The sequence below is a fragment of the Python bivittatus genome, unplaced genomic scaffold (genome assembly GCF_059951505.1).
Source record: "Python bivittatus isolate LINGU-HERP-01145 unplaced genomic scaffold, Pbiv_v1 ctg000350_np1212, whole genome shotgun sequence".
In the NCBI taxonomy this organism is placed as follows: domain Eukaryota; kingdom Metazoa; phylum Chordata; class Lepidosauria; order Squamata; family Pythonidae; genus Python; species Python bivittatus.
Window position 1 is genome coordinate 16,185,246 of NW_028277074.1, and position 23,461 is coordinate 16,208,706.

Genomic DNA, 23,461 nt, shown 5'->3' on the forward strand with positions numbered 1-23,461 from the left:
CCAATTAACCAAGAATCAAAATTTCAGTAGCATACCAGATTTTTCTTTTGCCTCCACTATGCATTTTGTTTTAGAAATACAAAGTTTATTTGTTAATGTATTATGTGTGTGTATGTGTGTGTGTGCATATATATGTACTGTAGTCTTCAAAACATTTTTTTACATATTTTAAACCAATAATCAAATTTACAAGTCAAAGCACCTGGCCAATCTATGTGATAAAAAATTATTATTATTGTGGCAATGTTTCAGAGCTATTGTTCTTTATTTTAAAAAATCCAGATACATATCTCTGTTTTACTTAAGCTATTTGTTAAAGAGTTTATAAAGTACCAGAGATTTTGAAGAACAGAACACCATCAAACATCCCTGAGTACATACATCTCTCTTGAGTCTTAAAAGCAGTTTTTATCTGTAAATAATTTTTTCAGTCATCTTTCTCTCTTACTAAAATATAGAGCCAGAACAATTTAATATTGGCACAATTGAAAAGATTACAAAGATAGTTTATTATGGCAATATGGTCCCACAATTCACTTATATATTTCTGAATCGAGACTTGTAAAATACAGTAATTGTTTAATAGGTCTTTCTAAACTACTAACAAATATTAGGAACTGGGCTGTGCATTTTGGATGCCCAAAGTGTTTTTTGCATAAATTTCTCTTTAATAGTCTTTCAAACTGACATTTACTTAATAGTTACTCAAGTCAAGTCTCAAGTATTCTTTTGAGAAACATCTCATCAATGTACATATTCCTAAGGAACATTTGCATTGGTAAAATGATAGTTCCAATGTCTGCAAGATCTATAGTCTTTTCTTTAATAAATTTTCTATCACTTTCAGGAGTCCACCTATCCAAGGAATTATACACAAGAAATTTATGACCCCAACCCTCTCCCAACTCATTTTATTACCCTCCTTAGATGTGAATTTCACTCCTACAGTGCCACCAGATATCAAGGTCAGAATTACGGCAAGGGATATAGGTTGCTTAATACTGGATTAGTTTTTTTTTCCCCTCAGAATCTATTTAGTTTCGCTGGCCAAATGCTTCTTCTTAGAGACGATTAACTAATATTCATATACAAATGAAATTGTGCAGATGATGCTTCCTGTGTCATGTGGTATTCAGTTTGAGTACATTTTCACAATCTCCCCAAAGCACTAAGGGTGAAGGAACTGTGACTATAAAATAAAAAGTTACAGGACTGATGTAAGAAATATAAATTTGAAAATCTGGTTTCAACTTTGGAACAGAGATACTAAACAGGCTGCAGAACTTTAGCACAGTTATCTTTCAAAAAGTCTCACTCTGTTATTTTGTTGTAAGGAAGTCTGTCTATGCTAACCATCCAGAAAAATTCATCTGCTTTTGCCAGAGCCTGTCCACATACAAGAAAAAAAAATCATTTATTTATTGTTGAAAGTTTAGAAAATTACTAATCATTAAGGATGTTAGATGGTGCAAGAAAAAAAAAGAAAACAAAATGTGCATTCACAAAAGAAAGACTTGCTGAGAACCATGAAAGAGTCCAATACATGTTTATAAAACTATTCTTTTTCAATGAAAACATAAAACTGCAGAACTGCACAGATTTATGGTACTTCAAAAAATTGTTTCATGCTGGGAAAATGATAACTTGCAGGCTGAAACTTAAAAGCCCACCATTTCAAAGTCTAACAATCTTCAGAATTTGGGATACACAGTATGATATAATTATGAGTATATGCGAAGAGGAAGATTAGGAAGGGAAAAAAGGAACTAAAATGTCTCAACCTTCATTAAGATATATTCTAATCACTTTAATCCTATTATTATTTACAAGCATATATTTTATCTTAAGTACGTGTTATACAAAATGAAGTTTAGTATTGTTCAGATACTACTTCTAATGATTTGATTAAGAAAAAAGAAAAATGTCAATACCATGACATTGGTTATTTAAACAAAGGACTAATTTTCTATATAATCTGTATGAAGAAGGCTGTAAAACTAAGCCAATGCTTTTGATTGTCTTTAGAGAGCTTGGAAATTGTCTTTTTATTGCAGTATGAGATCTGATCCATTATTTGCTTTAGAAAGACAATTATGTAATTCGAATTAGATTATTTAGAAGTAGTTATAACTTATGTAACACCCAAACAAGCACGTAGACATAGCTGCTTTTAGTTCCCCCTGAAATCAATTGGACCAGACATGACTAACTGGTCTCAGTAATTTCAAAGGGATATAAATTCAGCTAAGATTAAGCCAAGGAAGTTTTGCTATGGCTCTGAATTAAGAACATTGTTTTAAACAATACCCTTAAAGACAATTCAAAGCACTGAAATCCCTACTGATGTGGTCAGAAATATATATTACGTAATGCATTTAGGGCTCTTCTTCATGGCAGCCACATATATCAGTGCAACCATCCTAAGCATGCTGATATTTACTACATATTAAGGATTTTCCCAAAGTATTTTACATTTATGCATATATGCCACGTTTCAGCAGTGGCAGCACTTGGCCATCCATTTTGGGCTCAGAAGGTAAGCAGAATTTGGCCTCAGAATGTACAGTATATGAGAGATCAGCAAGAAACTCCAGGGCTTTTGACTAGACTGGAAAGTCAAAAGAATATTCCAGAAGAAGGCAACTGCAAACCAAAAAACCTGGATGTTTCCACTTAGTCAACCAGAGTGAACTCAACAGAAAAAGTCTTTACCATTTTGATAGAGAGGAATACTAGCTGTTTCCAGACACAGCTGACCTATTTCCCCATTCCCAAATCCCAATATAATTATGCTCTGAAGCTGGCATACAAGAAAGTTATAATACAGATGCAAAAGCATTACGTGTAAGGAGAATTCAAATGATTTCATCTAATAATAAATATTATTTATTTAAAATACTTTAAAGCTAAGTATCTAGCACCTACCCCCCCAAACTTGGCTCCCCCCCCCCCCAAAATCAGAAGCATAAATACTTTGCTTCTAACATATGCTTTTTATACCCAGGACATACATCAGAGCAGCAGAAAATATGGCTCCTGTTCCTGTTTTGCCTGCCAAAACATTTTTGCCTGCCAGTCAGTTTCACACATCAATTGATTATATCCACTTATTTTGGCTATCTCATGCTTTTTTTCCTTGCCAAATGGGTTACAGTTATTGATTGATGGTTGACAATTACCTCTGTGAATTTATGTACCCATGTCATAATCACAAAGATATTGCGTCAATCAATTATATCTGGAGGGAGGGGACTTTTTGGACATGAGATTTTAACACTAGCAGCAAGCAAAAAACAAAGAGACAAAAATATAACCTGTGAAATGGCTACAGTAAATGCTTCAGTGTAGACCCTGTTAAAATTTCCAATGGTTCTATAAAAACCACTGCAAATCTTTAGCAAGCCAAATTCTCTTTGATTGAAAATTATGAATGTTCACTCTAATGCAGGTTAGAACTTCACAGATTATATTTTAAGTAACTAAAGTCTTCAAGCATTGAAAAAAAAGTAAGATGCACCATATCCTCAACTTCTGAAAATCAAAAGTGAATACTTCTTTAAATTCAAGAAGGCTATACTACTGCATGAATAGGCTTGCAGGTTTTTAAAAGGTTGGTGGAGTGGGGGGGGGGGTGGGCAGGGAGAAAGGAAGTGGAGGAAGAAACTGAGGGGTTAAATTAAGTAATCAGAGAAATTCATTATAGTTTACGGATGGGGAACACTCGACTATAGCAGATATCTAGATCAAGCTTGCATTACAAAACCAGTTAATAAGACCCATCTGTGGTTTACCTGAGACATTCTTTCACGATGCTTTGCTTCTAGTCTCTCTTTTGCTTTTTGGAAATGGGAATGTTCATTCTCATCACCAGGTGTTTCCAGGTACTTGTCAACAGCATCTGGAGTGCTGGCAGCTGTAGTAGGAACTAGAGACAGGAATTTACAAAAGAAGGCAAAAGGTTTCTTTTAAAAGGAAATATGAAATCTTACATTGCAAGCAACCAGGCAGTAGAGGAACAAATATAGAAATAATGTATTTCAAGAAAATATGTCTGCATTTCAGAGAAAATACATATAAATAAGCTAGAAAAGCATGAAAGGTTCAAGTTATTTCAATCTACTTAAAAGAATAGAAGCAATGAGAGGAAACTAAGATTTAAAACATGTTTTATTTTGAAAAGCAAAGAAGTATATAATTACACATGCAGATTTAAAGCATATTCCTAGGCAAATTAACTGAGTTGTACACTTTTCCTATGTTTAGTGGTTCCCACACAAGACACATTTTTAAAACCCTACCATTTTATGACTACACTCAAACATTATTTTATTATCAGTTATAACTAACAAGGCAGGAGGTAGGAATAGCATATGAGACAAAGACAGAGAGAGAACACTAAACTTGATCTATGTAGCTCTACAAAGCTCTAACTGCCAGAAAAAGCTCACAAACATATGGTAACAGCATATGTTAAAAATTCATCATTGCCCAAACACAATCTTTCCTGCTAATTATTGCAGGCTTCTTTAACCTTGCCTTCAATTCAGAAACTGAAGAAATTATTACACAGGAAGTTGTCATAAACCAGGCCAATTTATACGTTCACCTAGACCAGAATTATTTCGCATTGACTATCAATGGCTCTCAGGTTCTCAGTTGAAGTCATCTATATAATCAATTAGATGATTTTTTTAAGCAGTATGATTGAATTAAAGCAAATTCTCTATCATTCAGTTGGTCTTTCTGCATTTTAAAATCACAAATTAACAGCAGATTTATTGAAGTGTAATGTACACATACAGAGAGATAAATACTTGGAATGTCTTGCCATTAATTTTATTCTGCCTATTTATCCAAAATTCAGTTGTAAAGCATACTTTCTTTTGTAGAATTTCATTTTTTTTATAAGTGCCAGCAAAACAACTTTTGAAAATTAAAATATGAAAATCGAGTGTATCATCATGAATATCTTTTTCAAATGTAACCACTCTGAACATTTTAATGTACAGGTAGTCCCTGCTTAGCAACCACAATTGGGACTGGCAACTCTGTCACTAACTGACAAGAGTTCTTAAGCGAAACATCACCTGACCATGACTTGTGATTTTACTGCTGGCTTCTCCATTGACTCTGCTTGTAAGAAGCATACAAATGGCAGTCATGTGACCACTGGATGCCACAACAGTCATAAACGCCCAATGGTTGTGAAACACCCGAATTTTGATCTTGTGACTATGGAGACGCTTGACGGTCATAAATGCAAGGACTGGTCATAACGTTTTTCAGTGCCATTGTAACATTCAATTGATTGCTAAACAGGGCAGTCATTAAGTGAGGTCTACCTGTATGTTCTTTTGTTTGTGCAAATTTTTGAAATTCCATAAGTAAGCACATTTGGACACAATCTCACAGCTTTATTTTAGATTACAAATTTGGTAAAAAGAATTATATAGTTCAATACAAATGTTCAAGATGCTTTAATATCTGAAATTGCACTCTAACCCGAATAGAGCATTTTCTAACCGAATGCTTAGAAAAGTTCACACAAGCATATTGGACTGCCACACTTACAGTGTTGATGTGGCTATTATAATATGTACAGGAAGAGTCAAGTGCTTTATTTGGTAATTCTTGGGAAAAGTGTTATAGAGTTTTGTTTTGTTTTTTACTAGGGAAACAGCTAGTCTCAATTCAGAGTACACATCAGGAAACAAATGCTAATTAATTAGTGGTATTATTAGAGCTGTGAGCAACAATACTGAATTTCTACACATCATACAAAATGAATCACACTGATTTGGGGCCATCCAAAATCTTTCCTTATATCTTTCAAGGACTACAAAAACAGAGTTGAAACTCCAATTATTTATCAAACATATGCAGAAAAAAAGGAAGATATCTGTCCTTGCAGTGCACCATTTAGAACTAGAATATCCTACCCCCCTAACTTCAAAATTCAGAATGCTGGTCCCAGTAAGATTGGGCAGAGTAGGCATGCTCAAGGTGCCCTCAATTAACAATGTCATCTATTGGGATGAGGAAGTGTACTTTCTCTGTCATGGTACCTGCCCTCTGGAATGGTATTCCCTCAGATACAGATCCATATAGCTCCCATCCTAATAATATTCCGAAAGTCTTTAAAAGCATGGCTATCTCCCAAGCCCTGGAGTAGGGTGGCTTCTAAGCTTTTATAGGTTGCTTTTTATTGTTTGATTTTTCTCTTCTGAACATCTATGATCAGTTTCTTATTTTTTTGCTTTTAAAGTATAAGCAGTCTTAAGTTGTTGTTGTTGTTGGTCACACAGTCAGCCAGATGTTTAGACTGGATTTGGCATTTTCATCCACCTATTGAGTCCTTCCCAAGGACCTGGGATAGGCAGATGTTGTTTGATGGTGTTAAAGGTATTGTTGCAGGATGCAAGCTGTTCCAAGTAAAGCTGCCTTTTGCAATTGACTGATGGTGATTTTGTCAAAGCCAATGGTCTTCAAGTGGTGCTCCAGATGTTTTGGGATTGCACCCAAGGTGCCTATAACTATTGGTGCTATCTTTGCTTTCTTTTGCCACAATCTTTCTATTTCTACTTGCAGATCTTTGTATTTTGTGATTTTCTCCAGTTCTTTCTCTTCTATTCTGCTGTCTCCAGGTATTACAATGTCCACTCTCCAGACTTTTTTGTCTTTCTTAACAACAATTGTTAAGTTTGCGGTATTATTATTATTATTAATAATACCCCAAACTTAACAATTGTTGATTGTTGATTAAAATACACCATAGTCCCACTATTTGGCTTACTCCAGAAACAATTAAAAAACAAATAAATTACGCACAGCGCTGAAATATCTGTCACCTACTTTTGCTCAATTATACTTCTAGCCTAGCCTTAAAATAGCTCTTACATTAGTCTCACTTCTTAATCTTAAAAACACTTTCTACTTTGAGACCATGGAAAAGTATTTTAAAATTAGGTCTGTCCGTTAAGTCATTGTTTTTCACCTAGAGATTTGAATCCAGTTGAGTGGAGTCCCATTATGGTTGTTTTTATTATTGCATTTGGTCACTATTTTATATTTTATATTTTATATTTATATATTGTGTATGTTTTAAAATTATGTGGTTCTTCTGAAAGTGTTAGTTTTTCTGTTGTCCAGAGTCAAATTGTTTGAGCTTGGCAACTTATAAACCCAGAAAACAAACAAACAAGCAAATAAAATTTCTCCTTGGCCACTGCAGAGCCCATGGCCAATTGTAACTTAGGTAAACTAAGTTTTTCTTTTTTTCACCTCTATTCAGGGACCAATAGTTCACAACCATAGTACAGGTAGAGATGCACACTACAACACTTTAGGACCAATTGCTTAGTTCACATCTCAAAATTTTATCACTTCAGGCTGCTGTAACACTGATCTATTACAGGAATATTCTATTTAGCATTAAATGTTACAGAACAACAACTGGCACTCAAACCTCAAAAAATGTTATCTAAAGTATTATAGATTTGTAATTTATCTAATAAAAATATCAATATAATTAACATATTACAACAAATACTAATTTTAATACCATAAATTAATCTGTTTTCACCAGATAATTAAGTTCACATTCAACAATTAAACTTCTCTGCTTTTAACAATTTAAGAAAAAAAAAATCAGAGGTAGTATTTTTTGGAAATAATTCCATTAACCTGAATTTAAACCTAAAATTCAACATTCAACATTCTGTCCATTAGGTCCTGGGACTTCTAAATAAAATGCATTACCCAAACAGCTAATGGAGGGACTCTGCTATTCAGAGTAAAAGAATCTATTCATGAAAAGACTATCACTATTACTATTTTAAAAAAAGTCACAAACAGGTAGTCCTCAACTTATGACCACAATAGGGACCAGAAAATTTGTCATTAAGCAGTATGATCATTAAGTGAGATGTCATGCGACTACACCTGATCTTACATTTTTTGCGGCAGTTGTTAAGCGAATCATCATAGTTAATTGAATCATGTGATCCTTAAGCGAATCACACAGTTATTAAGTGAATTATGTGGTTCCCCATTGATTTTGCTTGTCAGAAGCCAGCTTGGAAGCTAGCGAATGGTGATCACGTGAGCCCCAGGATGCTGCAACCATTCGTAAATACATGCCAGTTGCCAAGTGCCCAAATTTTGATCATGTGACTGTGGGGACGTTGCAACAGTTGTAAGTGTGAGGACCAGTCATAAGCCACTGTTTTCAGTGCCGTCATAACTTCAAATGGTCACTAAATGAATGGTTGTAAGTCAAGGACTACCTGTATATCAAGTGACCCTTTCAAATAAAAAGGACACACAGTAAGGCAATTAAAGTACATTTTAGGGTCCTACTAATCCAGGCAAATCAGTAGTGTGGTAAGTGCCTGGAAAATCCCAAAAGTGGGACTTCATTCAATTGACAGCTCAATTGACAGCTTGAGAAAAACATCCAAGAACTGGAAATAAGATACATTTCTTCTTAATTCATTTAAAAAAATATATTTTTAAAGAAAGTTCCAATACAACACCATCCCCAAGAAGTTTAAGTCAGATATTTAGTGGAACTATAGCTATGTGTAAATTGTTTGCATTGCAAATTTGATAGAAACTTATCTGTTGTTTGGCATTTGAAGATGCAAATAGATGTTAGTAAAAATAGTTTTACCAAATAGGTGTGCAAATTCTTCTTTTTCCAAACTGTTTAGGTAATGTAATAAGTATAGCCCCCTTAAGTTGACTGACCAGACAATGACTAGATCTCTAGCAGTCATGTATCCTCTCAAGCAAGTATTCTCATCAAGTTTAATTAGTAACAGCTTAGTATGTCATTTGAACCTAAACTGCCATTAATAATTGTAGTTAATCACAACCCAAGTTTTGAAGACAGCTTTTTTTTTTCCAATCAGTCTTCAGTTAAAACCAAAGCAATTTTTAAGGCTTCAGGCATAACTAATTAAAAATGTAACTGAACATTTCAAACATTCCAAAGATGACATTGGAAGAGCTGGGGAAGACTGGCCAATCCAAAGGCTTTCTCTGACCAACTTATTTCATGCCACTGCTTAAGCAGATTTTCTAAACAAATTATATCAGTTCATAGGGGTCATGTGGCATTTTCCCTCTTCCTGAAATCTATTTGCTCTAAGATAAAGAATTAAAAGTGTGTGTGTGTATACACACACATATGCACACACACACATATGTAAATATATAAATATAAAATTATGGGACATTAGAAACACTTCATACTCAACTTGGAAAGTTCAAAACAAAACTAGAATATTATGCTATTAACACAAAGCAAATGTGCTCTTAAATTCTTGTGCTATTTGAGACTGAAATTAAATGTAGTCATTAAAAAGAAAATTTAGCATAAATTATAATATGAACAATATAAATAGGCTATTTATAATACTGTAAATTCTATATTAACGGATTTTAGGTTTTCTCAAAAAGCAACTTTCTGTCCTGGCAAACAAATACGAATCTCAAATGCAGTTAGAGACTGGAATTACTATTTTTAGGAAAAAAATCCATTAAGGATCACTATTTTATTAACTGCAAACACAACTCTAGATATTTACAGAAAATTAGACATGATCTTTAGGCCAGCCTAAATCCTTTTATAACCTGTGATTGGTTTAAATACATGAAAAGCAATACTATATTACATGTGAAGTAATATAGCGAGGATTATAGAGAATTTTTTTAAACCATCAATAATTATGAGGACACGTTAATATATTACAGAATCATACTATTTCCCAAGAGTACGATAAAAAGTATTGGGTTTCTGTAGTACTTATACATACTTCTTATGTTTAAGTTCTTACATAGTACTGTACTTATACATAGCTCATAGTTTAAAATCCCATTTGTTCCTTAAAAAATAATCCACCTAACCTGATTTTAAGGCTTGATGAATCTTCATCAGCAATATAACAAGGGGGAAAAAAAGAGAAAAAGTTAAAGAACCACAGCTATAATGGTTTGGATTTTTTAAGACTGCTTGAAAAAATGTTAAACAAATTGTCCAAATTACAAAATTACAAAAGTTAATTTCAGTTAATCTTACTGAGAGCAGAATAAACATAGCATTGTTAAAAAAATAAACAAAACCATATACCTCATTTACAAGTTATGAAGACAAAAAGATTAGCTGCTCATATTGAGTTTAAAATTAAGGGAGACAATTCAAAGTCTCTTAGGCAGTAAATTCTCTAAATGGTTTTTGCAAAAAAGGCCACCTTACATTGTACACCACGGCCTTTACCACAGCACACAATGATGAAGGAAGAGATAGTTCCTCATATATAAACTAATTTAATTATAAATTCTATAAGGGACAGTATTGTGTTTTCAATAAAAATGTTGATATCTAAGCTGACTATGTATGGAATATTATGTACATCAAGTGAGTGGAAACTTCAGGCTGTACATGACCCTGAGGCATCCAAACCTATATCTTACATTCTTCTCAGCCTCACTATTTATTTCCCACAACATTCTTGCTTCTGCAGTGTTATAAACCTTTCCCCTTGAGATCCAATTTCAAGCACCATTTCTTTGTATAGATCAGTGTCAGTGAAAGAGCCAGTGCACATGAGGACGGGCAAGCAATTTGGACATTTGGAAATGGGGATACTGAACAAAAGGAATAAATTGAGTGGATCAGCCTAGTTAACAACAACTGCAGAGAAGTGAAAAACAAATGCTGGGGAATGGAGAGAGAAGATGATGAATCATCAGAAGCAATTCTCTGGTTTTTCATTTTAAAATGATGACTAAAGAGGAAATCGTTCCATTCACTCCAGCATGTAATTCTTGACAGATTATTTGCAACAAAATGTATGTTGAGATTTAAAAAGTAAATAAATTTAATTTTTTTTAAAAAATGTTCTGACTTCTAATTTGTCAGATATATGCCCATGATATATGCTTAACCTACTTTGATACCAAAAACATGCTGATTATGTTTCATTGTATTTACTTTTCTTTCCATATCCAGTTTTTCTCCATGACAAACTTTGATGGTAGACTGAACTGAAAAATGGCCACTGGCCCAATGAGCTCCAATAGCCAAAAACAGCCTTGAGTTTGGTTTGCCAGTTCCTATCCAATCTCTTAATCACAACACCACTCAGATCTTTCTCTGATGACCCTTAGACCTTTTCCCTCAAAAGGGGAAAGAAAATGCACTGTGGTGACAAGGTAACAAATGAAGCCTCACTTGCAACAATAAAGATCAAGAACTGCTTTTATAAACCACTTTTGGAGGCAGCTATCTTGGAGGAAGAAAAGATTGTTTTATAGCTTCAGGAAGAGAAGGCATCTCTTCTGCTGTGGCCTGGCTCCAGTGTGCAAAGTGGCAAATGCCAGCTGCCCAATACCCAATTTAAACTTCATTCACTCCAGCAGAACTAAACATATTTCAGTGGCTTGCACAAAGTTTTCCTAACCATATTTCCTCTGAAGTAATTCCAACTCAATTTAATGCAATTAAATTCCCAATACGTGCACTTAGAACTGCACTATAAGTACTTCAGAACAGAACTGTCACAATGTATTTGACTGCAGATTCTATTTATCTTTTGAATATATGATTTAAATAATCAAAGTCATATGTGAATATTTAACATTAGATGACTGTAAAATTACATGGCAACATGATTGCATGAGTAGGATGAACTGAAAAGAAAATGGTATAATTTCATAAAATGCCTTTTAACAATGACTATTCATAGTTGGCTGAGATTAGAATCATGGTAAACTGTGGCTTATTATGAAAGGAACAAGGCTTATGCCCCCCTCCCTTTTTGACTTACTCTTTTATTATCTTATTACTTAACAATGAAGGGTAACTGCTTAGTTTTATTAATCATTTGTTGTTGTTGTATTAATCATTACTTGCCATTTTATTCAACTCTAACAAACTGTACATTATCTCAATTATCATTCGTTTACAACAATATAGTTTGTTTGCCACAATATGCATAATGATGTACCGTAAAGCAATTGTATAACTAATCAAATCAGAAAATGAATATTCTGTTCCATACCTAGATGTATCAAAATGGTATGGAAACATGTGAACTCAATACTGGCACAGGCCCATTTCTAAAAAGATATATCATATTTTATCAGAACTGAATGTACAGCAATTATGCAAATGTACATGTGACTTAAATATCTTCCCCACAATCATTTATAGCAAAAAATTTTTATAAAAAAATTAATGTATATGTGTATATGGCTCTGTGTATATATCATTTTTCTGCAAAGAGGAGTTTATTTTGTGTGGACACACATTTGTATGGATATTGCAAATTTTGTTGCATCTCTACCACTTTACAAAACAGAACAGTAAACAAAATAATACAACCAGAGGCAGTTTTACAAGCTTGCAGACTGTTTCTATTTTGATCATTCACTGTACATGCATGAGAACAAATACACAGATGCACAACAGTGAGTATGCTTCTATAACATGTCTTTTAGCAGCAATTTCAAATTCTAAGTTTCTCATATCTCAGTTTCCATTACCCTGCTGCAAGGTAATTTGTGTCTACAACATAGATGACAAAAGTCACTAATTGTCATGCCTGAATAGAAGAAAGCAAGAGAAACAGATGCACTAATGGCCAAACACATTCTACAAAGATGCGGGCAATTAGAAAAGCTGACAGAAATATGGTTAGTGATAGGCCCATTCCCAAAGTCTTTTTTTTTTTTAAGAAAAAAAAAACCAAAAATATCCACTACAAAACAGCAGAGGCAGGGTGGCACGAGATAGAAAAGAGAAAGAGACTGCCACAGGCTGGAAAGATCCACTTACTGACGCTGCCACAGACTGCCATGCAGTATTCCTCAGTGTCAAAGTTGTTTCGGTTTCCACCACATCCGCCGTAAAAGAATGGGGCACATTTTCCTTCAGTCACATCAAAGTACCAGCGGGAGATCATTGCTCGGCAAGGACCAGTCTCAGCTTGTTCAGAGCACACTTCTAATTATAGGAGATGTGGAGGAACTACATTTAGCATGAAAGTGGAATTGTTAATTCTATTCTATACACTTTTATTTGTATATGTATGTATGTCTACATATCTTCCAGGAAATGAACAATTGGAAGCGTTTTTTCTATGATGTAGCTTCATACCTTTGTTACAGCATCAACAAAGTGACTGCTTCAAGTTCCACTCTTTAAACCACATTTAAACCAAAACCTGTTGTTATTGTTTTAGGTCAATGATTGAAGTCGATCAGCCAAGACTTGACCTGAACTCAGGTGATTACTCGGAAAATGTTCCTGTGTCACCTCGTTATGAAACCATCTCCCAGAATGAAAAATGCTGTGATTCAAACTCAGTTACTCATTAGTGTTACTCATTAGTGGTGAGATCAGATCAACAGTGTTCCAAACTTGGTGTGGGGAGAGTGGGAAGGAATAAGCTCTTTTTAAAAAGAGTTCACACCACAGAGTCATATTTACCATATTTACATCATCATCATCATCATCATCATCATCATCATCATCAATGGCCATTCGCTCAAAATACAGGGTCTAGGTGGCTTATACAGTCCTTCTTACAACCTTTCATAGTTGTTATTTAGATTTTCAGTTTTCAGTTTTATACATTTTTAGATTAGAAATAATTATTGCTATCTTTTCATTCCATTTTGAGATTATAATCAATCATCAGTAAAATCAATTTGGATAACCTTTGCCATTTCTTCTTAATTCAAGAGGTATTTCCTATTGGCAACACTGAGACATTCTTAAAAGGGATATCCCTTTTTCATTTATTTATTCCATATCTTCCCACAGAATATATTTCATTTTTGGTAACTGCAAAAGTATATAAAAACATTTTAATAGTACAAAAAACACTTTCTTCAAAATGTTCCCTTCCTTTTAATTTCTTAACAAAACTATGCTGCCCAGTTCAACAAGGAATATTATGAATGACCATTGTGTTTATAAAAGCTATATGAATTTGTAAGTCATGTAAGAAAAAAGCAATTACACCTCTTTTTCCCTAAAGAAAATAACTAAAGTGTTAGGTTCTGGTACTGTGCAAAACTTTCTGATTTTGAAATATTTCAAATGTTTAATTTGCCACAAACACTACCCAATGACCTTTCCCAAAAATGGAGCTAAGCTAATCCATCACTTAGCTAACCATGACATCTGAATATGGTACTTCAATTTTGTCTGTGCGAAAGAAATCAAAGAACAAGGCCAGAGTTCATATTAGACGGGGAGGGCCACTAGCGGTAAACTGATATACCTGCACATTAACTTTAGTCAGATTAAGTATGTGGTCCAAACTGAACTAGTCAAATGTTAAGTTCCACACACACTGACACAGGAATGTTCTGCTTTAGCTAATGTAAATGAATCTTGTCCTTCAGTTCAACAGGCCTTATGCTACAGCTTAGCATTCAAAACGGAGTTCCCAAGCTAAATTTTATCAATAGCCTTAAAAATACAAACTAAACATTATTTGTAATAAGTAAAGAATAAGCAAAGGCTTTAAAAAAAAATTATCTGGAGAACTGGCATAAGCCTTAAGAATAAGTTTTAAAAAGCTTTAGGCATTAATACACAATGGCAGCAACCGTCTCTCAGCAGGTAGTTAAGGAAAGAAAATTAGATTATTCATTTCAAATGCAATGCCAATAAACAATTATTTCAACAGAGTTAAATAATTTAAAATAGTATTTTCTATCCAAATCAACTGAATTGAATTTTACTTCAAATGACTTACTAAGCTTTAACTTCCAAATGTTTATTTTTAGTAGTTATATACTGACTTAAAAATGTATGATAATCTAGTTATTATATTTAAAATAACACACTTTCATTTTACTTTTGTGAAATACTTATTTTAAATTAAAGAAAAAGCTACTGCATGAAGGGAAGAGTGCTATTTTGCAAGTTAAACTATGTCTGTAAAATTACATGTTTAATTTACATGGCATTAATCAATGGCTCATATTAATAGACAGTGGATAACTTTCTCACTAACACTATTTAACAGCAGTTCTATTAACATGTAACCTTTCCTATTTGAATCATACTGATGATCTTACATTTGTTCCCATCAATTCCTCATTTTCCTTTCCTTTCCTTTTGCTTCTCCCACAAAATGCATTAAGAAAAAAGGGTGACAGCAATGCCGGCCAGGCATCTTCCAAGTGGCATGCTGCGGCAAGGGCTGCATGCCAGGCCACAGTACATAGCAGCCAGTAGGCTCCTCCAGACACTTCATGAGCACTTGAGAGAGAGTCTAGCACTATGCCTCTTGCCTTCTCCTGATGAACGGTTAAAAGAGGCAGCAGCAGAAAGGGCAAAATTACCCTCTTTGGGAAGAGCTCCAGAAGAGGCTGAAAGAAGCCTACTCCCACAGCATTGGCTGAAGAGCTCCAGCCTGGGCTGTTTGGGCTAACACTGTGGAATTGTCCACACTGTACTCTATGGGTACCCAGCCTTGCCCTCCCTCAGTACACACCGAAGGTTTCCACACTGGGTAACTATTGCAAATGCACTGTGGACAATCCCCAAACTGACCAACTTAGAAGACTTTGATCAGTGCTGTAGGAGAAGGCAGCTAAAAAGAGCCTACTCCTATATTCCTAGTACAAAGGGATTAGAGGCTCCCAAATCAGTACAAATGAGGTGGTCTTTTTACTGTGGTGAAGTGAATCAAATAGCCTGCATGGCTTGAATCACTTTACTTAAGCAAATCTATGTTACTTTGCACAGTCCACTTCTTAGTATATTGCTAACAGATATGCTCTCCCTAGAATAAAATTGGGAAAATAAAAATAGTAGAATACAAGTCTAACAGAAAATTATTTAGGGAATGGTGTATCATGGCCAATAAAGTAGTCCTTAAAAAAGGCAGTGTCATGCCTACTGTAGGAACATATTCTCAGAATGAAGCTTTATGACAACTATTATTCAGTTACAAATATCCCAGCTTTGGGCAGGTGCGTGAGAATATGGGGTGTGTGTGTGGGGGGGGGGGAGAGAGAGAGAGAGACTCAGACATTTCTTCATTTTTTTTCAGCCAGGTTGAAACTTCCCTTTTTGTCCTTATTTCAAATCTACACCAATTTCAGTGCCCTACAGGCACATATTAAATATATTTAATAGCAATGTGATATAAAAAGTCATAAATATCAAGGTATCATACACACACAGGGTAACAAATGACTCAGAGACATCATGCAGAACTACCTCATATATGGTTGTTTACTTAAATATAAGTCTGCAATAAGAAAGATCAGTTTTTAAAATGCAAACAAAACAAAACAAAACAAAACAAAATCACTTACTGCTTTATAACATACTTGGCTTTTAGAAAGCTAAGACACATTCCATTTCAAACAAGAAATGATCATTCCCCACAGAAATAGTAATTCATGCACAGGAGACACAGAACTCAACATAGTGGCTCCATGCCAACTCAAAGGGGAAAAGAAACCTTTGCATATTTTCAAGAACTTTCTTAAACTTTAAAAGCTTTTTGCCTCCTTAAACTATGTAGCGTAACAGATTACTTCATACAATTTAAGGGCGCCAAATAGCTATCTCTGCACTGCAGTACTAGTGATGTGTAGAGCACATGCAATAAAGAATCCGGTACAAGATTACTGAACCCAGGAAATTTTCTACCTTCCATAATGTTTTAGAGTTACTCATGAGTACAAAATGCTTAAAACTACACGAAGGGCTCCCAGAAATATTCAACAAGTTTGTTTTCAACCTTTTTAATCATATTGAAGTCCTATGCCTCCAAATATAATTTCATGAAAAATTTGACAAAAAAATCCAAAACCTAAATTTTCAAGAAGCAGGATGTAGCCATTTTCATGAGGCAAAAAGGTAAAATAGATGTTAATGTTTGATTGATAGATATTTCAATGTATGTGTGGACATCAGAAACCATTAATTCATTTTTATTAGACTTCTGTAATAAAATTAATTTTAATATACTTTTACAAAACAAGATATATTTTTTAAAACAATAGAATGTAAAACATGTATCTTTATCTGCAGTAACACTGAAATAAAGGTTCTGTAGATTCTCCCCTGTTTAAAATTAATGAATAAATAACAAGAATACAGGATCTTGACTTCAGTCTAGCAAAACACACAGGTTAAATATATATCCCATTATCACCCATCATACTCTCTAAGAATTCTTTAACAGCAGTCTCAACACATCTGGAACACATCAGGTTGGGGAAAACGTGGTTTCCAAAGCATTGTTACAGAAAATGTTTATGTAAAATGTAATTGACTAATCAGCCCATTTTAAAATATTATTGAATTGACATTTGTATCCTATACTTCAATGGAGAATAAATCTGCAGGAAAAAAGGCAACATAGTAAATCTTCTAGTCTATTTTTGTTACATCCCTACCATTTTTTCAGCTTTATTTAAAACGATGACCTTACTGATATGAATCCTTCCCATTTCATACCTTACTAAATATGTTTGCCACATGCTTGATTCTATTTTGAATTAAAAGTTCACATCTATTTTAAATCTTCATATACCAATGCACAGAAAGATGAGAATCTTCAATATATGATTCAGGTTTTCTTTGCTTTTGGAAAGTATGAGATGGCAAAAAAATAAATAAATGGAACACGCAATTTTCAGATCATAGAAGAAACAATGTAAGTGACAACATAGAATATTTTGCTGTTTGGAACAAATGTACACTGTGAAAATCAGTTCTCAGACCTAATGCCTAAAACATCTTACCTCGAACAACCTCTTCCACAGACTCAGTAGTGGTAGTGGTAGTAGCAATGCTGGTTGTTCTTTCAGTGGCTTCCTGGTACTGATCTTCTGTAACTTCTTCAGCCTCATCACCATCTTCATCATCATCATTTTCATCTTCTACATCTGTAGTATCCCCTTCGGCTAGCTGCTCTTCTGCTACTTTGTCATAACTACAAGCAACAGATTTGGTCAAACATTTGACATTGTTAATTAAATCACAGCATTGAACAAACATGGCCTTACTTAAACTGATCATCAAAGAAAGGCCTGGATGTTTTGTGGGTGTTTTTGAAAAGATAAAAGGAAATAGAGTCAATTTGTTCCTGAATAAACAATGGTATGACATAAATATGCCACAATGTATGGCATTTTGTTCAAAGTTTAGTCTCTGTGACTCTTGAATGTTTGACAAGCATCATTATCTAAGAATATATTGTTCTACTTTTATATTTTATACTAACAATTGACCTTACAAAGGACAAGGTTTATCTATAATTACTACAATGAGAGATAGGTGTCTACAGTATTTGGGGTGAAATTACATTTGAAATTTAAAGTGTTACTTCACCTCTATACTATCTTTTACCTCAATATGAGGTAAACCACCTGTACATGGAATACTGATTAAGGACAGCATGTGGTGTTATTCTTAGTAAAAAAATAAATAATCTAACATGTGCCCTTACAGGTTATTTTTATATGATGCTCTCAGTATCATATTAGGAATTTCTGTAGTACAATGAAGTTCACATAAAGTGAATATGATGTGGGCATATTCACACTATATTAATCACATGTTCATATACTTAGCAACAAACTACCTGGACATAATGGAATTTACTTTCAGGTATGAATAATATTGAGTTGCAAAACATCTAATTTGCAACGTAAGTATTGTCTTCTCTCAGAAACATTTTAAAAAGCATTTCTTCTTCTAGATTTAATTTTAAATTTCACAACATTAATAAATGTTATTCTTGGCATCCCATTTTAAAGGAACTGTAAATCAATACAGAAATGTAGTAAGTTGGCATAATAAATAATTAAGAAATATATTTCCTGTAAAAGCAACATTTTCTATAAATTAGGAACCAAGGACAATGAAACAAATTCATCTCATTCGAGGTACTACATTACTTTAACATTTTGAAAATCTTAATTTACAATAAAAATGTTTCCATTAGTTGTGTAAGAGGCCACACATTGCATGCTACACATCTTGGATGTGACCGAAATGCCCTGGCTTATCAGGTACCATGTGCTCCAAAATTCAGTTTCCAAGTCGGCGTGCTTTACTGCAGGAATGAGTGAATTAGTTGTGTTGCACATGTAAACCTCAAACAGATTTGTGCAGAAGTTCCTTACTACTTTTAGCACCGAAATGTTAAGATTCTAATTTGACTAGTATAAATTCCCCAGGATCTCAGATAAGAATATTTGCAGCTGTAGTTAAAGATTCAGAGGGCTGAATATAGAGCCTTCTGTTCAGAGCACTCTAATGTATGGCCTTTCTTTACATTTTAAAGGTGTATCTCCTTCTGCCCCTCCCCCCTTTTTTCTTATATGGACAGAACAAGCAATGTTGTGTTATCAAACAACAGAATCCAGAATTCAGAAGCTGGTCACATTTATAAAGAATTTAAAAAATCCATTTGTGCTATATATGTTATTGCTACAGAAACGGATGCATGATTTTAAGTCCAGTACCTTGATTGAAAAAAAGGGAAGAAAAAACTGTGAAAAAAATTAAATGGATCTGAAACTGTACAAGAAGTATTTTCAAAATCGTAAAAGTTTTTTTTTTAAACATCCATCTATCTATGATTCAATTCTTTAGGCTAAGAATATCCTACCATCCATTACATAGATCTTTAAGTCTACTAAAGAATCTGGGTTCATTGCCAGCTTATGTCTAGTTCAAATAGTACTGCATAATCTTCCTGCTTAGTTTAACTTTTTTTTTGTACATTTTTTTTATTAAGGATTTTTATTACAACAGTATAACCTAATACAAACTAAAATAAAGAAAAAAGAATAGAAATAGAAAGGAAGAATAAAAAGTGCAAGAAAAAAAAAGAGAAAAGAGAAAAGAAAGAATATGATAAAGAAAAAGAAAAGAAATACATAAAGAAGTAACTTCCAACCTTCATTACAACAAGTATAAACAAATTTAGTAACTCTTCACCCCTTACAAGGTTACAGAAATACAATACAATATAATACAATACAATACAAAATACTTTAATGACCAAGTATAAAATATATACAAGGAATTTGTCTTCAGTGACGAACAGCAAGATCAACAGTGCGTTTGGACAGCAACAGAAAAATAATAACAACACTACACAGTAAAATAACTTTTTCAAAGGGAGAAGCCACTGTCCAGCACATATCGAGTCATGTAGTGTTTAACAGAGCAATGGCACAAGGGAAAAAACTATTCCGATATCTAGATGTTTTAACATATGGTGCTCTGTAGCGCCGTCCTGAAGGAAGAAGTTGGAACAGTTTATATCCAGGATGGGAAGAGTCTGCAGATATCCTCTCTGCCCTCCTTTTGACCTTCACAGTATGCAGTTCTATAGAAGGCAGGCGGGTTGCAATTAACCTTTCTGCAGACTTAACTATCTGTTGGAGTCCGAGTCTGTCCTGTTTGGTTGCAGAATCAAACCAGACAGTTATAGAGGAACAGATAACAGACTCAATGATTCCCCTGTAAAACTGTACCAAGAGCTCCTGGGATAATTTAAACTTCCCAAGTTGCTGCAGGAAGAACATCCTTTGCTGTGCCTTTTTAATGATGGCTGTAATGTTAAGCATCCATTTCAGGTCTTGGGAAAGTATAGAACCCAGGAACCTGAAGGACTCTACCACTGATACTGGGCTGTCGAGTATGGTAAGGGGAAGAGTATTAGAAGGATTCTTCCTAAAGTCCACAATCATCTCCACGGTTTTAAGTGTATTCAATTCCAAATTGTTATGACCGCACCACAAGACCAGTTGTTGAACCTCCTGTCTATATGCTGACTCATTTCCATTTTGGATTAGATCAATGACAGTTGTATCATCCGCATATTTCAAGATTTTAACAGAAGAGTCTTTTGAAATGCAGTCATTGGTATAAAGGGAGAAAAGCAGCGGGGAAAGCACACATCCTTGAGGGGCACCTGTACTGATTAACAGGTACTGGATGTAGTTTTGCCTAACCTCACATGTTGTTTCCTACCTGTTATAAAACTGATTATCCACCCACAGGTATGGTCAGGCACAGTAAACTGGATCAGTTTGTTGTAAAGAATTTCTGGTATAATAGTATTAAATGCTGAGCTGAAGTCCACAAAAAGAACTCGTGTGTAAGACTCTGGAAATTCAAGGTGTTGCAGAATTTAGTGCAAGGCCATATTAACAGCATCATCCACTGACCTGTTTCCACGATAAGCAAACTGCAGTGGGTCTAACGGGGGATCCGTGATGGCTTTCAAGTGAGCCAACACTAACCTCTCAAAGGTCTTCATGACCACAGATGTCAGTGCAACAGGTCTGTAGTCATTCAGCTCACTAATGGAGGATTTCTTAGGAACTGGGATGATTGTAGAGCTTTTAAAACAAGAAGGGACATAACCCGTCTCCAGTGATTTATTAAAAATATACGTGAAAACGGGGGCCAGTTGTTCTGCACAAGCTTTCAGACACGAGGTGGTCACACCGTCTGGACCTGGAGCTTTTCCAATTTTTTGCTTTTGAAACAGACCTCGCACTTCTTTTTCTAGGATCACCAGAGGTAAGGGACCCGGGGAATTGGGGACAGGTGTAGAGAAGTTTAATGCTGATGATGTATCTGAGATACAATTGGCAGCAGCAGATAACAGTTGTTCATTCTCAAACCCGCAATAAAACCTGTTGAGATCGTCTGCCAATTGATGACTCTCTTCATTCAGGAGAGGTGGGTTGTTATAGCCGATGATGTTCTTCTGGCTTTTCCACACAGTCGCAGGATCATTTGCTGAAAACTGATTTTTCAGCTTTTCTGAATAGTTTCTCTTTGCTGCCTTAATCTCTCTCATGAGTACATTTCTAGTCCGATTATACATAATCCTGTCCCCATTCCTATGGGCCTCCTCCTTGTCACGACGCAGTTGTTTAAGCTTTGCTGTGAACCACGGCTTGGTGTTCTTATATATATGTAAGTTTTTGGAGAGCACACATTTGCCCTCACAAAAGCTAATGTCTGATGTCACAGCATCAGTGTACTCATCCAGATCTGCAGAGGCAGCTTCAAAAACATTCCAGTCTGTGCACTCTAAGCAGGCCTGTAGATTTAACTTAGCATTATCAGACCATATCTTCATTGGTTTGATCACAGGCTTTGCAGTTTTAAGTCTCTGCCTGTAGGTGGGAATGAGATGAATCATGCAATGATCAGGTAATCCAATTGCTGCATGTGATATAGAATGGTAGGCTCCTTTTAATGTGGTGTAGCAATGATCCAATACATTCTTGCCCCTGGTAGGACAACTAACATGTTGTATATATCTGGGCAACTCATAAGTAAGATCAGTGCTGTTAAAGTCTCCTAAAACAATAAGTAAAGAGTCCAGATATTTCTGTTCTATACCAACTATTTGGTCTGTTAAAGTCTGTATTGTGCTATTTGGAGAAGCAGGAGGTATATAAACTCCAACCAAGATGGATGAAGAAAATTTCCGTGGAGCATAATATGGCTTGCAGTTAATAACTAAAGTCTCTAAATATATACTGCAAGATTTATGTAGGATTTTAACGTCTTTACACCAACGGGTATTAACATAGAAGCAGATTCCACCTCCCTTTTGTTTGCCCGGACTCTGTAACTCGATCTCCCCTGTAGAAATGAAAGCCTGAAAGTTGTAAGGATCTATCCTCCATTAAGTGATTAAGTCACGTTTCAGTGAAACAAAGGGCTGCAGAATTTGAGAAGTCAGAATTATTCCAAGTTAAAATGAATAGTTCGTCCATTTTGTTGACTAGTGAATGTACGTTTGTTAAATATATTGAAGGAAGAGGAGTCTGGTTCATTGCTTTCTAAGTCTTACCAAGATTCCAGCTCGCTTTCCCCTTCGTTGGTATCTCATATGTCTTCGCTTAGCTCCCAAGCTGCTGCCGACGGAACCGCCGAAGCCGAGGGAAGCCGCTGCCCCCACAGTCAGAAAGTCCACAATAGCACCCCCACAGCCACGAAAAACAGGAGGAATTGTATAAGCAGAAAACTATCTAACATTTAAAAGTTCATTCCTAGAATATGTAAACTGCAATGAACTGCAGAATACAAAGAAAAACACCAAACCCACCAAAGAGCGTTTCACTGAGGCTGCCGTTAGCAGCGCCATCTTGAAAGGTATCTTTTCATCCCATGTCTATAACCAAATCCATAAAACATCAACTTTTCAATCCTGGTGTCAGCACTAAGTGTGTAAAGGTTTGCTAGAACTATGCAACAACAACAAAAAAAGTCTTATTTTAACCTCAATCAAATAAACCAACTTTATATTCATTCCAACAGTCTTAATATTTAGTTCATTCAAATAGTGCTGTAGGATTTGATTTCTCTTCAATTCTTCTTTATCCCATTTTACAGACATCTTCAAGGGTTTAACAAGCCTCTTTCATAGATCCA

The 23,461-nt window shown here is 34.8% G+C and overlaps 1 protein-coding gene across 7 annotated transcripts in view; it reads right to left on the reverse strand.

Annotated features, from left to right (window-relative positions):
* Positions 1–23,461, reverse strand: part of APP (amyloid beta precursor protein) — a 126,314-nt gene that overhangs the window by 33,025 nt on the left and 69,828 nt on the right. For 4 of the 7 annotated variants that reach the window (XM_088144608.1, XM_007430626.4, XM_007430625.4 and 1 more), the window contains exons 6-8: positions 17,788–17,978; positions 12,842–13,009; positions 3,792–3,925 (exon numbers count right to left, since the gene is read on the reverse strand). In XM_088144608.1, the coding sequence (XP_088000734.1) occupies positions 3,792–3,925; positions 12,842–13,009; positions 17,788–17,978 (493 nt within the window). The remainder of the gene's footprint in view (positions 1–3,791; positions 3,926–12,841; positions 13,010–17,787; positions 17,979–23,461) is intronic. The other 3 variants (XM_007430628.3, XM_088144609.1, XM_007430627.4) reach the window with 1 other exon arrangement.